The sequence below is a fragment of the Falco naumanni genome, chromosome 11 (assembly GCF_017639655.2).
Source record: "Falco naumanni isolate bFalNau1 chromosome 11, bFalNau1.pat, whole genome shotgun sequence".
NCBI lineage: Eukaryota > Metazoa > Chordata > Aves > Falconiformes > Falconidae > Falco > Falco naumanni.
Genome location: NC_054064.1, coordinates 8,927,692 through 8,940,111, shown reverse-complemented (window position 1 = coordinate 8,940,111; position 12,420 = coordinate 8,927,692). Strand labels below are relative to the sequence as shown.

At 45.3% G+C, this 12,420-nt stretch overlaps 1 protein-coding gene across 6 annotated transcripts in view; it reads right to left on the bottom strand.

Annotated features, from left to right (window-relative positions):
- The window catches only part of DNM3 (dynamin 3), a 186,084-nt gene that overhangs the window by 11,929 nt on the left and 161,735 nt on the right, over positions 1-12,420 (bottom strand). For 5 of the 6 annotated variants that reach the window (XM_040610499.1, XM_040610500.1, XM_040610496.1 and 2 more), the window contains 2 exons: positions 8,377-8,603; positions 7,458-7,694 (listed from right to left, as the gene is read on the bottom strand). In XM_040610499.1, the coding sequence (XP_040466433.1) occupies positions 7,458-7,694; positions 8,377-8,603 (464 nt within the window). Of the gene's footprint in view, positions 1-7,453; positions 7,695-8,376; positions 8,604-12,420 lie in introns of those variants that run through there. The other variant, XM_040610502.1, reaches the window with a different exon arrangement.

Below are 12,420 nucleotides of genomic sequence, written 5' to 3'. Positions count from 1 at the left end.
AAAGAAAGAAAAAAAGAAAGAGTGCATGGGAAGAATGTATCCTTCCACTAGCCACCATTACACTGCAGCAAAATAAATCTCCATTAATTCAAATGCTAGCACTGTTCCATAGCATTAGGGTTACTGAGGTTCCACTGTGCACAATTTAACTTAACACAGATACCCCTTCCAGAGGCCAAGAGGTCCAAAATATGATGCTCCACTAGATTAATTTATCATTTGCAACTCAAGCTACATTTTATATATGACCATCATAAATTAACATATATCACACATGCATACAAATATGTTTGTATGTTTATGTGGGTGCTGCATTTTCGAATTAGTCATTTCAGGGAATTAATGTGTCATACGGAAAACTCAGCTTGAATAAACAAAAAAATATAATTCAATGGAGCAACCAAGAAGGATTATTATTCTTAACAAACTGTGTGTTCTTGTTTGCCCTTTAGCAGGGAACATGTCCAGTAAACAAGCGTGCAACACACTAGTGGAGGACTGTCCCAGCCTGTCAGAAATTCCAGGTCAGGATGGTCCAGAGGATCAAAACTGCCTGTGGAAGAAGACAGGAGCACTGTGATACATTCCATATGCTGGTCTACCTTCCTCTGGATGATAGCTGAAGGGCCACAAAAGCAGCAGGAGGAACATCTCATCTTTGCCTAGAAGCTCAAGTCTGGTGTACTGGTCTGTGCTTAGCCATACTGTTCAGCATCCGCGTGCACGAGCCATGTACTCGCGCTTTGAACACCGCATCTGCCTCTGCCCACTCTGTTCTTCCGACTCGCCTTTGACCTTCCTCTGCCTTTTTGCCTCTCTCCTCTTTACTCACCTTGGTGCAAGAAAGGCAGCAAACATCCTGCTGTCACCTCCCGCTGCAGCTGCACCTCTTCTTGTCCCTGGGGACAACTAACGTGATTATCAGTGTCAATGTCATTAACGTAGCCATTGAGTGCCCTCATTCGCTACCGGTCCGGTACAGCCTGCCAGGCGCGGGAGTTTGAAGGGGAGCCTTTTAAGATGCCTGCAGGTTCAGGAAGTGCAAATCCTCACTGCTCTCTGTATTTACTGTCATATGTTTTAGTTTCTAGCATAAGACAGGCTAGAAATGCACTGCTATTCTGCCCACTCTTTCGGACAAGGCAATAAATTTCCTGCTAAACACCTTTGCTCCAATCCTGCATAGCCTTCATGGCAGCTGTCATTAAATTACTCTGTTACGAGATGAAATAATTACTGGGACAAAATACATCTTCAGGTTCCTGTATTTCTGGCAAACAACATTTGCTATTGTTTGACTCTACTTTCCTTTTTCAAGTTGAGAGACGCTAAAAATAAAACCCACTTCCTTCTACTAACACTATCTTGAGACAGAAAAGGCTAAGGAAGCACAAAAAAAAAAAAAAAAAAAAGCTTCTGCTGAAAATACTGGAATACATTACTTACTCCTTCAGTCTACCAGCTGACACTCCCAAAGCAGGCTGCCACTGTGTTTGAGGACTGCACTCACAACCCCATCTTTATCCCAGAATTACTTTCAACTCTTTGCAGGTTCCTTCTTTTTCTGTCTTCCTCCCTCTTGCATCATTTTGACTCACCCTTCCCCATCACACGGGACTGGCCTCCATAAGAGTAGCGAAGAGCCACTTCCCAGCTTGATCCTCTTTGTTGAACTTGGAAAGTAACTGGCAACAGTCCCGATTAAACGGATCTCTCCTAGTTCACCTCATTTTAAAAACATTTTTTTGTTGTTGAATAAGGCAGGAACAAGTAGCTCAGGAACCATAGTAAAGATGAACAAAACTACCTGATACACAATAAATATGATCAAACCTAAACTCCACGTAGAACAAGTGACTCTTCAGAGATATTTGTTCAACTGTCATAGGGTATTTCCCACCAGAAAATTCTTAGACTGCTGAAGATATGGAGAGCCTCCCTCTGGCTGATGGAGATGCTGATGGGAGTCTGAGTCCATGGCAGTGGATACAATACCTAGGCTGCAACATCTGACACCCCATGAGCTTTGTGTTACTTGATCTTCGTGTTACTTGATTTTCAAGACCTGGAGGAGAGGTACATGAGGGAGGGCAGCGAACAAAATCCTATTGCTAACCTAGAAGGAAGCCACCCCTCCAGGGGCAGCAGGCAGGGAAGATCGGTATTGCAGAATTATAATGAAACCGCAAAAATTGCCGTGGTATTTTGCATGCTTTCGACACCTGCTCTGGCTTCCCTTCTGGCCAATCCCTCCAACATTTATCTTTATTCAGAATGTTGCTTCTTTCATGGCTTTGGAAGCTGCAGGATGACCGATGGCCACAGGTAAGATGACCGGTATTCCTCAACTGCTTTTGCACATGGCGCTATGGCTACTAAGTATGGCAGTATGGCTACTACACTGCTACCTAAGTGGTGTAGCTGGTGTTTCTAATGGTTGTCATAGCCACTGACACCAGGCTGCTGTTAAGAAAGATTGCCAAATACTGCATGTAATGGTTTGAAAACTGTCTTAAAGAAAACAGAAATGCAAGGAGCAGGAGACAGTTTCACAAAGGTGGCAGAGAAGGGGTAAGTTGGAAAGAAACCCAGATGAGATGGTGAGAAGGAAAGGAGGGAATACGAGGAGAAGGGAGACAAATGTACCAGGCAGGAAACCAAGCGAAGGGAGAAGGTGAAAGAGGAAGCAAACAGGCTGGTCAGGACAGCGACAGCGCGGAAAGGGCTGAAAAAAGGAAAACCAAAATAGTGATAAAAGAGCCAGTGGAGGAGTGGGAAAAGCAGAGCTCCTTTCTAAGAGATAAGGAAAAATAAATGGAGTCTCCTGCCTGAAGCAGCCAGCAGCGAGAGGAATGTATTACTGGGCGCGCATTTCAGCAAGAAATGTCAATTAGACTGGTAACAAATGACACAGGGGTGCCTTCCCCCGGGGCAGCAATCACAGGAAGAATAACCAAGGATCTCATAGGTCTGGTGATTTTGGGGTCCTTGGACAGGCAGAATTGGAAACATACTGTCGAGGGAAGAGCTGTCTCTCCGCCTGTGATGGGCTCTGGCTTCGCATCACCCGTGTAGCCATGTATTCTTTTGATCACAGGCATGAAATGCAGAATCAAATTGTTATTCTTTGCTTTTCTTTTTCCCCTGAAATTCGGCAGGATTTTGAAACCCCTCCATATAGCACTCTTGTCTCTTGGCTTGCACGAAACACTCCTAATTGCTGATTATACTTGTTGAAAATAACCTTCACTGAAGATCCATTCCAAGAGGACAAACGGATGCTACTGCCAGCCGGAGCTGTGCTCTTCCACTTGCCTGTTCAGACTGAGATCACCCAACTCACCACGTAAATGCTTTAAGATGGGCACTCATTCATCCTACCAGGAGAGTTTGATGCAATGGGTGTTTGATTATTATTCATATTCCATTTAAAAATACACTAGTAAGCTTTTAAGGCTGCAAGGTCAAAGGTTCAGCAGAGAGGCTGAGGCAGGATAACCCTCCTGGCCTTACATGCCTGTGCACTACGACAGGTTTCAATCAGAGGTTCATGTGCAATTTTTGCAAGGGATCCCCTTGTCATTCAAGGCGCAGGGTTAGCCACTACATTAAATCTTTCCAAATAACCTTAATCTAAGTAAGAAAACTTACTTAATGGTTGATATTTGGCAATCAAAGAGCTGAGTACAGAGCCTGCGGACTGGGAAAGCGTCAGACAGCGATGCTTTCTGCAGCACTTCTGACTTGGGCTGGAAATTTCTAACTGTAATTACTGTCAAGTATAAATACTTTTTTGTGTCGGGTTAGCAGAAATACGTAATGGTGGCTTACAACATAGATTAGTTACAAACACAACAGGTCATATAATTAGCCTCAGTGGCACAATAAAACGTAGCTGCATAGCAGCCATCATGCCTTCCATGCTGGCTGGCGGAGGGTTGAAGTAAATTGTCGGGGGAGGATGGGACTGTTCACAAACAGCACAGCTTGATTTCTCCCCCTATGGCATGCTTCATGCGTAAAGGCCACCCTCAGCCCCCAGGGACTGAGCACCAGTGTGCCTGAGGGTGACACACATGCTCAAGGGCATTTATGTTCCTGGCTGCTTGCGTGGATGGTCCAGCCCTTCATGACCCCAGGGTTCCACATCGAGTGGAGCCACGTATGTGTTCATGGCAAAGCAAGTAAATCTCCAGCACTTCACTGCAAAAGCCTCTGTGAATCCACAGTAGCACTGCGGAGCAGGGACACGGAGGGAAAAGGGGAGCACCATCCCACCCCACTAACACCAGGGGCAATGCTGCCAGGAGAAAAACATTTCCAGCTCAACTGTTTGTGTGACAAAGCTGTGATTGCCATTCAGGACATTTAAAAGCCATAAATCAAAGCATCTCCAGTAGAACAAGAGCTGATCGAGATCAAGCGTTCCAAACACACACCATGGTAAGCTGAAGTGGCTCTAGTGCCTGCCTAAAGCCATCTTACCAAAGCCAGCACACAGCTGCATTTTCTTTCAAAATACTACTGCAGCCTTTTAAGAGAGAGGGGGAAAAAATCTAAATTCTGGCAGCGGGGAATATTTCACAAATCATATATGCTTTGGCATCCAGCCCTTCAAGCCAGGGGCCTTTCCTCACAGGCTTTGCTGGGAGAGATCCACCCACCTCAAGTGGGATTAATTAAAAGAGGCATGTATCATGCAAATAGTTTCTGTTTCCTTATAGAAATATTCAGAGCACATAACCCAAACCAGCTTTAGAATCAGAGCGAAGCAAGGAAGAAAATTATTTCCTGCTCCCCTCACCCTTTTCCTTTCCCTGTACAGTAAAGCAAGGACCACTGAGAAAATGCTGAGAGCTCACTATGTCTGCACAACTCCTTTGATTAAATGCTAATGACGTGGAGGGAAAAGAAGGATTTTTTTCAAGGCAGGGGCTGTATCTCACTATAAGGTACCCAGTTTTCCAAACCAAACGTGTGGTCAGCCGCTCGTTGGAAAAGGACAGTCCAAGTCTCACCCCTGAAAATGATAATTTTCTCTTAAGGCAGGACAGGAGAAAACAGAAAGCTTGTGCTTCTTCACCGCGTCAGGGTTTTCAGCTCCATGTGACGCTGATGGGGCCACAAGTAAAAGCTCCTTCGGACAGCTAGATGAACTTTAAAAACACAACTTTCCTCTCAGGGAGCTACACTATTGCCCTAGATAGGAGAGATCCTGACACCTCAAGGAATCGTCGTGGAAAATGCTGGTGGGGCAGTCAGAGCGCAGAAACCCAGCTCAAAAATAAGTCACAGAGAAAGCTCAAGTTTCCACAAGAACTCTTCCTCAAAACTATTTTGTTTTCCCTTTTAATATCTCAGACCTATTTTCTGAGTCAATTTCCTATGATCCTGCAAAGGCTGTTATTAAAACCAGACCGAGCGTAGCAGAAATTCCAGGGCTCAAAAGCAACGTTTAATAGGCGCAGGAGCTGGCCGCACCGTCCCCCTCAGGTGATTTTCCCTGCAGCCCCTTCCCTGGGATTTCCTCTCTCAGAGTTTAGTCAGCAGGAGAAACCTGAAGTTTCAGCAAAACGGCAAACCCTTCCTTCATTCTTAAGCAGCTGAGATTTTTTTTTTTTTTTTTTTTTAATGTCTGAGGCTTTCATAGCTCTAAAAAAAAGAGAACTAGGATCCAGTCCAGAAGATGTGTATTGCAGATATTTTTTCCACAAAAATGTCAGGCACTCATATGTTCAATTATATACCCAGCTACAGCATTTTAAAACCACTGACCTCCTTTTATCAGCCACCGCTTTGCCTGCCACCAGTGGCAGTCCCAAACCGAGCTGCTCACCGGCTGCTTCCCCAAGTGTCTTTTTCGTGTTAGAAAACTCCTTTCTGGTCTCTATCCCACCTACCACTTACTTCAGCATCAAAAAGATTATCATCAGCCACGCTCTGGGCAAGCCATCCCAGGACAGCAGCGCTCATGCACAGTCACAGCCAGACAGGACAGATGGAGGGGACATGCTCATGGCAAGCCGAGACGCCAGGGAGCTATGGTTCTCTCCAGCAGTACAACTGACAAAACGCTGGACCTCATTTCTGCATGTCGTATGTGATTTATCCCCTGATGGCACAGGGGACACACTGGGTCCAGTGCCCTTCAGCTCAGTGCTGGGGTCTCCCAGTGAGGGGATGCTGCTGGGACCCCCGCCCTTAGCGCCAAGCCTGCTACCCAGAAAGGCAATGCTGGGTTTCCCCCCACGGTCCCATGGCAAGCTACGGGACAGCCACGAAGGTGAACGAGAGCATTGTGTGGTTGGGCACTGATGTGATAATGCCCTTTTCACACCAAATATATAAAAATACTTCATTCCTTTGATAGGCCTCATTTATTTATTCTTCATACTATAAAGGCTCAGTGCGTTAGAAACGCTGAGCCTCAAACTGAAGTTACTGACAACTACAACAGATCTCATCTATTTAAAAGACAGGTTTTCTCCAAAAATTCTCTTCTTGATTACTGTATGTAAAATTGAAAATGTGCACATTTGCTTTTCGTTTCTATTTAACTGTTTTTTTGTTGTTGGTTTTTTTTGCAAACTGTGACTAATTTGAATGTAACAGTTAATTTATTAAAAATGGAGAAACCTCTTTGCTCCAACATTGCCTAATCAGCCCATGCCTCTCAGAATTTAGGAAGTTATCGAAGACCTCAGAAAAAGAGGCTTTCATATATATGTATCTAAATATATCTATCAGTGGTTATGTGTATTATGTCATTGTGAAAATACATATTTAGGACATCTCATTCATATAACTTACAAAAAAAGCAGTTAATGCCACACAGAATTATTAAATATGGAAAACTACTTTAGAAAGTACTGATAAATGGAAAGCCCTGGGAAGGAAGGGAAACAACGTGGCAATGAAAATCCTGTTCCTTAACTAATTGTTTTGTACTATATGATCTACACTGTTAGCCAACTATGGACTGTTTTCAACTGGCTGTAAATTACTTGCCTTGTGGAATAAGAACCAGACTCCTATCAGTTTGCTCCACTGGTTCTACAAGGATCGCTCTTGTTCTCTCCCAGAAAAGCCATAACTTCTTCTGGTGAGGACTCAGAAGTGAGCTGGTGTGCCCCTGCCCATCTTCTGACAGGAGACAGGTGACTTCAGCACACAAGCAGAACAGCGGTTCTTAATGTAAAAAAATCTAGTGTCTTCAGACTGACCAGAATTATTATTTTTTTTCCCCCAGGAAAAAACTTATCTTTTCAAAAAGTCATATTTGTGCTAAAAAAACGGTTCCTTAAAATGCCTCTGACCCTCTGCAGGGGATGCCCGGCTTTGCTTTGTTACAAGACATCCTCATCAACAGCGCCCGACCTTCCAACACCATGCAGAATGTGTCTGTTATGCTAGAGGGAGAGAACCATGCCCGGCACCAGGAAGATGAGACACCTTACCTTGGGACACTGGGAGGAGCCCGGGTCGGCCGGGAGGGAACCTGGGGGGGTCCCCCAAGGGCTTCACCACCACTGGGAAAGGGAGGCAGTGGTCCTGGGCGGAACGGGACCGGGGGAGCCCCCGACTGAGGGCCTGGAGATGGGATTGCAGGAGCGGGTCCTCGGCCAGATAAAGGTCTGGTCGGGGGGTTGTTTAATGTAGGTCTCCTCTGCGCTGAGGGACTCGGAGGGGGTGACCTAGTGAAATATCAGAGATTTAAGAAGTTCAGTAAGGTGGGTTTTGTGGTTGGTTGTTGTTTTTTTATTTAAAATAAAATAAAATATTTTTAAACAAAATTTAAAACCTTTGCTATGCCTATGACAATTGTTTTTTCTCGGCGTTTTCCTTTGCTGTCAGTGCCAGAGTGTCACACACATTTAAATGTCACCCATTTCCCACAGACAGCATGCTTGGCAATAGTCAGAAATAAACATGCAAGCAAAAAGGTAAACATGATGGATTTTAATATTAGAGTTCTAATAACGTTCTGTTAAGTGGATTTTCTAGGACACGGAGCCCGAGATACTGCATTACTATAACAGCTTGCCAGAAGAGGCTTTGTGGGTGCATAATTGGGGCAACAGAAGCAGCTGCCATCTGAAGCATCAGGCAAGTGGTAAATCCACTGGATGGTCTTCTACAAGGCAAATACTCCACATGGTGCTCACATACGTATCCACAGAACATGTACGTGTGGGAAAATGTTTTGATTTCCTTCACGAATGTCATTAAAGACCTGGAGGAGCATCTGCCCAAAAAGACAGGCGGGGGGGAGCCAGTGATGCTGGCAATGTCTGCCTGTCCTAAATTTTGCTGCAATATGCTGGCAATGTCTGCCCGTCCTAAATTTCGTTGCAATATGGATTCGAGGATCCTTACCTGCGGGCATGCTGAAGCCAAGAGTCATCTACAGGCGGGGGTGCGGGGGTTGAGACGGTGCTGGTGCTAATGTCGCCGATGATCGCCAGGGCTTCCTTTAGGGCTTGGTACATGCGGAGCATTTCATCTCGCCTCTGCGCCTGCTCAGCTGACTCCTCCATCAGAGTATTTTGGTCCTCGGAAGAGTACAAGTGAGCCAGGAGCTCTGCGTTGATAAATTCTTTTACCTGTTTCATCAGACAAAAAAACCAAACACACCACACACCAAACAAATAAACAAAAACCCCTACTGAAAATGCACTACTGAACAAATGCAGCATAAGATCCATGGAACCAGGAGATAGCTCGATTTCATCAGTTTCTCCTGCCACCTTACATCAGTTCTGCCGGTCACGCAGTTTGTGTTCGGTCAGATCAGGGACTACAAAGTGCTGACCCCTGGGCTGACGGTGCAGCAGCCTGAGGTCTAGCTGTGCAGCCCAAGGAAAGGCTGGCACATGCGGCTGGGCAGAGTGGCTGGAAAAGGACAGGCTGGATCTTTTGGTAGCTGCCCGCACACAGATGGGCTTCACACGATTACGAAGCCATGTTCCAAGACAAGGATTCACATGCCAGGCTGAGATGGGTTTGTGTGGTCGCTCCACTGTGGCCTTTTTGTGGTCTGGCTTTGAAACACTGGGTAAGGTTGGATAACTCTGGGCTACGTCTCTGAGGTGACACCTACGTTTACAGCTGATTTCAAACAGGCTTCCCAACAGCTCCCAGGAGCCAGCTGGAATTTTGGTCCCATTCTAAACGGCTGATGGAGAGGTAAATGGCAGCCATGAGCTATACCATCAGACACTAAGTTCCCCCGGGAACTGGAATTTTCAGGTTTTATAACATCTCTGTCAATTATTTCCTTAGCAACCCTTTACCGTACTGTAGATGGTGTTTTTCATCTTCAACAATTTTCTCAGATTCTAAATACCCCATCCACATGCATTAGAAAGAAGTCTCCAAGCAATCTAATATACTGCATTGATTTCCAGCTACGCCAGCCCTGGTGATGGAAACCTGAGCCACATTAAGAGAGAGAAAAAGCCACAGGTACTCTGATTAAACAAGACTGTGGTAAACAGACCAACTGCTGACCTACTAAATCCTTGCAGCTGAGACTTTCGTTGCTGTTCTGATCTCCCTCTCATCTGGCTTTTTGCTCTACAAAGCTTTTTTGAACTGGAGATACTGACGGCGATACATTCCCGAGATTCTGATTACACAAACCTGAGCTCCCTTTGCCCAGGGGCTTGTGCTGGTTTAGTAACGTTGATTTAAATCCTGACAGGTAGGCTAAAGCGATGTTTGTGTTCAGACAAGGTCAGTAAGAGCAAGCAAACTGCACAGGCATGGGACCCTTTATGGTCACCTAGCAATGAGAAAAGGCACCCAGGACAGACCTTGCAGGGAAACAAAACCATATTGCCTGGGCTTGGCTGTCATTTCCCATTCACGTATGACAGGAGATGCACAAATTCTTAGCAAAGCCTGCAAAAATTTTCCATGAGTCTCATGCTGTTTTCCAGTAGATGGTACTGATCAAGAGCCAGAGTACACTACTTTCCCCATGACTGCCAAAAACTCCACATTAAAAACAGATATCACAGTTAAACAGCATCACATTCTACTCAATGAAATGAACGTTTTAATGGCATCACTTCAAAAAAAGAAGAAGAAGAAGTCCTAAAATTAGATTAAGGCCAGAGCTGATTGTAAAAGCATTGTTAAACCACAAATATCTGTTTGAAAAAAATCAGCCTGTGACAATTATCATGAGAGATCCCTGTTTGCCACTAGCAGGAGACTCGAGTAACTCCCTGAACACTTCTGGAAGGGAAGGACGGTTTTTGGATCGGGCCATCGGGCACACCGTACTAGACAGAGGAAGACCTTCCATAACAGCCACTTTCTCCAGCTTGGAAAAGAAAGGAAAAGTGACACTCACACCTTTGCTCCTTTCTAGAAAACAGAAAGACTCCCAGGAATGTTTGAAAACATTTTCCTTTACAGACATCAGACCTGCAGTCAAAGCTGAGCCACGGCAAGCATCCAAAATGTCAACGCCACAACGCCTGCCCCGTCGCTCCAAAGTGGGGTACGATGGGCTTGCGAGCCCACCCATCAGCGGGCAGCCCACGACAGCCAGCATGGCCTCCAACGCACACACAAACCATTCCTTAATGCTGTTTGCTACGAACAACTGCTTTGGAGTTTTTCTGCTCAGCTGAGCTTAGTATCAGCACTGCTTACAGAGGATACGCTGTCTACCGTAAGACCACCCCTCGTGTATAATCTGCGACAGCCCGGCACGAGGAAATACAAATTCTGAAGTGCGTGTTTTGTTTGTGCATGTTTGAGTTGCTAATGGTAATTCAATGCAGTTCTGTGCGGTAAATGTATTTTCTTTTAAGGTAATCAGCATCCACCCTGAGGGAGGAATGAGGGACGCATCTGGAATGCAATGATCCAGGCTTAGGCCTCAGAATGTGCTCAGGGACAGCATCTAATTATTCCTTGTACACTGAGTTTGAATCCAATACTTCCCTTGAACTGTAAGTGCCCACTTACAGGCCCACAAAGTGGAAAAGAAGTTCTAGGACTTGGGAGGTCACAATTGTCATGGAAACAAACTCCTTGAGATCCATTTGTTTCCAGAGTTTTGGAGGCCACATGATGGTGCAGCAGAAAGTACAGAATATACTCATTAAGGGGGAGAGGGGGTGCTTTCCCTGAACTCCTGGTGGATGGGTTGGACCTCTGAAGGCTCCAAGGAACACAGACACACAACTGAACAGAACCCATCTTCCCTCACGGCTCCACCACTTTCCAGGCTTCTGCACAACCTTTTGGCATGGCTCAGCAGTCTCCATTTAAGCATTTCTCTCTCTTTTCAATAGCGCCGTTTTAAAAAAATATTGGTATTTTTGCTGTTGTTCTTACTGTGGCATCTTACTGCCTGCGCTGCATGGAAACAAGTGCATTAATGCTTCTAGGCTCAGTCTTCACGGTCCTTTAAGGTATTTTGATTCTTTGCCACAAATTTACATTCTAGGATTGAGGTGTAGGTCTTGGCTCACTCGCAAGCCCAAGCATGGCTATGGGCTAGGAGGTCACCTGAAAGGCAGATGATGTTTTCAGTGTGTCAGTTCTGTGTGCCATGGTCAGCCAGCATGGCAGACCTTACCAATGTAACTAACGGTCGATGGGATTGAAAGTACAAAATCATATAGTATTTGGCTTCTGAGTAAAGCACACACTTCAGAGACCCTTAAACTATTCCATATGAGGAGGTGAGTGGCAGAAGTTTAATGTAAACTTTCAAAAGGTACTGCTCACCAAGCTGCCATACATGAAATGAGAGCTAAACCCCAGCCCTTTCAAAAGGCACTGAAGCTGGGCTAAGTCAAGGCAGCAAGTTGCTAGCTGTGATGTGGGAAGAGCAGAGGACATGCCCACCCTGTAAAGTCTAGAGCATGGCTTATTTCAGGAAAAAAAGGGCAGTTGCATTGATCCCATGCTCTTTTGTAAAATCTCACCTAAGGCTACAGCATCATTTGGAGCCTGACTCGCCTAAGCCTAAAGTTAACGCGATATTTCTTGCCCTGGTGCAGAAATTCTGCTGGTATTATAGGTACCAGGAATTGCATTGAGGTTTCCTGTCTGACCACCTAACTCGTAAGCGCAACACAACTCTCCACGGCTAATGAAATCCACCAGACGAAGGCTAGAGGTGGCTCTGAGTCAAAAGTGAATGCTGCCTTCTAACTGGATTTGCCTTATAGCAATCGTATTTGGAAAGACTAGTTAGTTTGATGCCCTCACAGAAAAGGTGCTGCTGCCCATAACCAACAGGAGCTGTGCTCTCCGTTATTAATTTACGTGGCAGCAGTGGCACTAATATTTAAGCTCAGTTTTCAACCAGGCACGTTCAGAACTCTGCCAGGAAGCAAAGCCTGAGGTCCTAGCGCAGTGGAAAAACAATGGTATCTCAAAGCCATTTCTTTA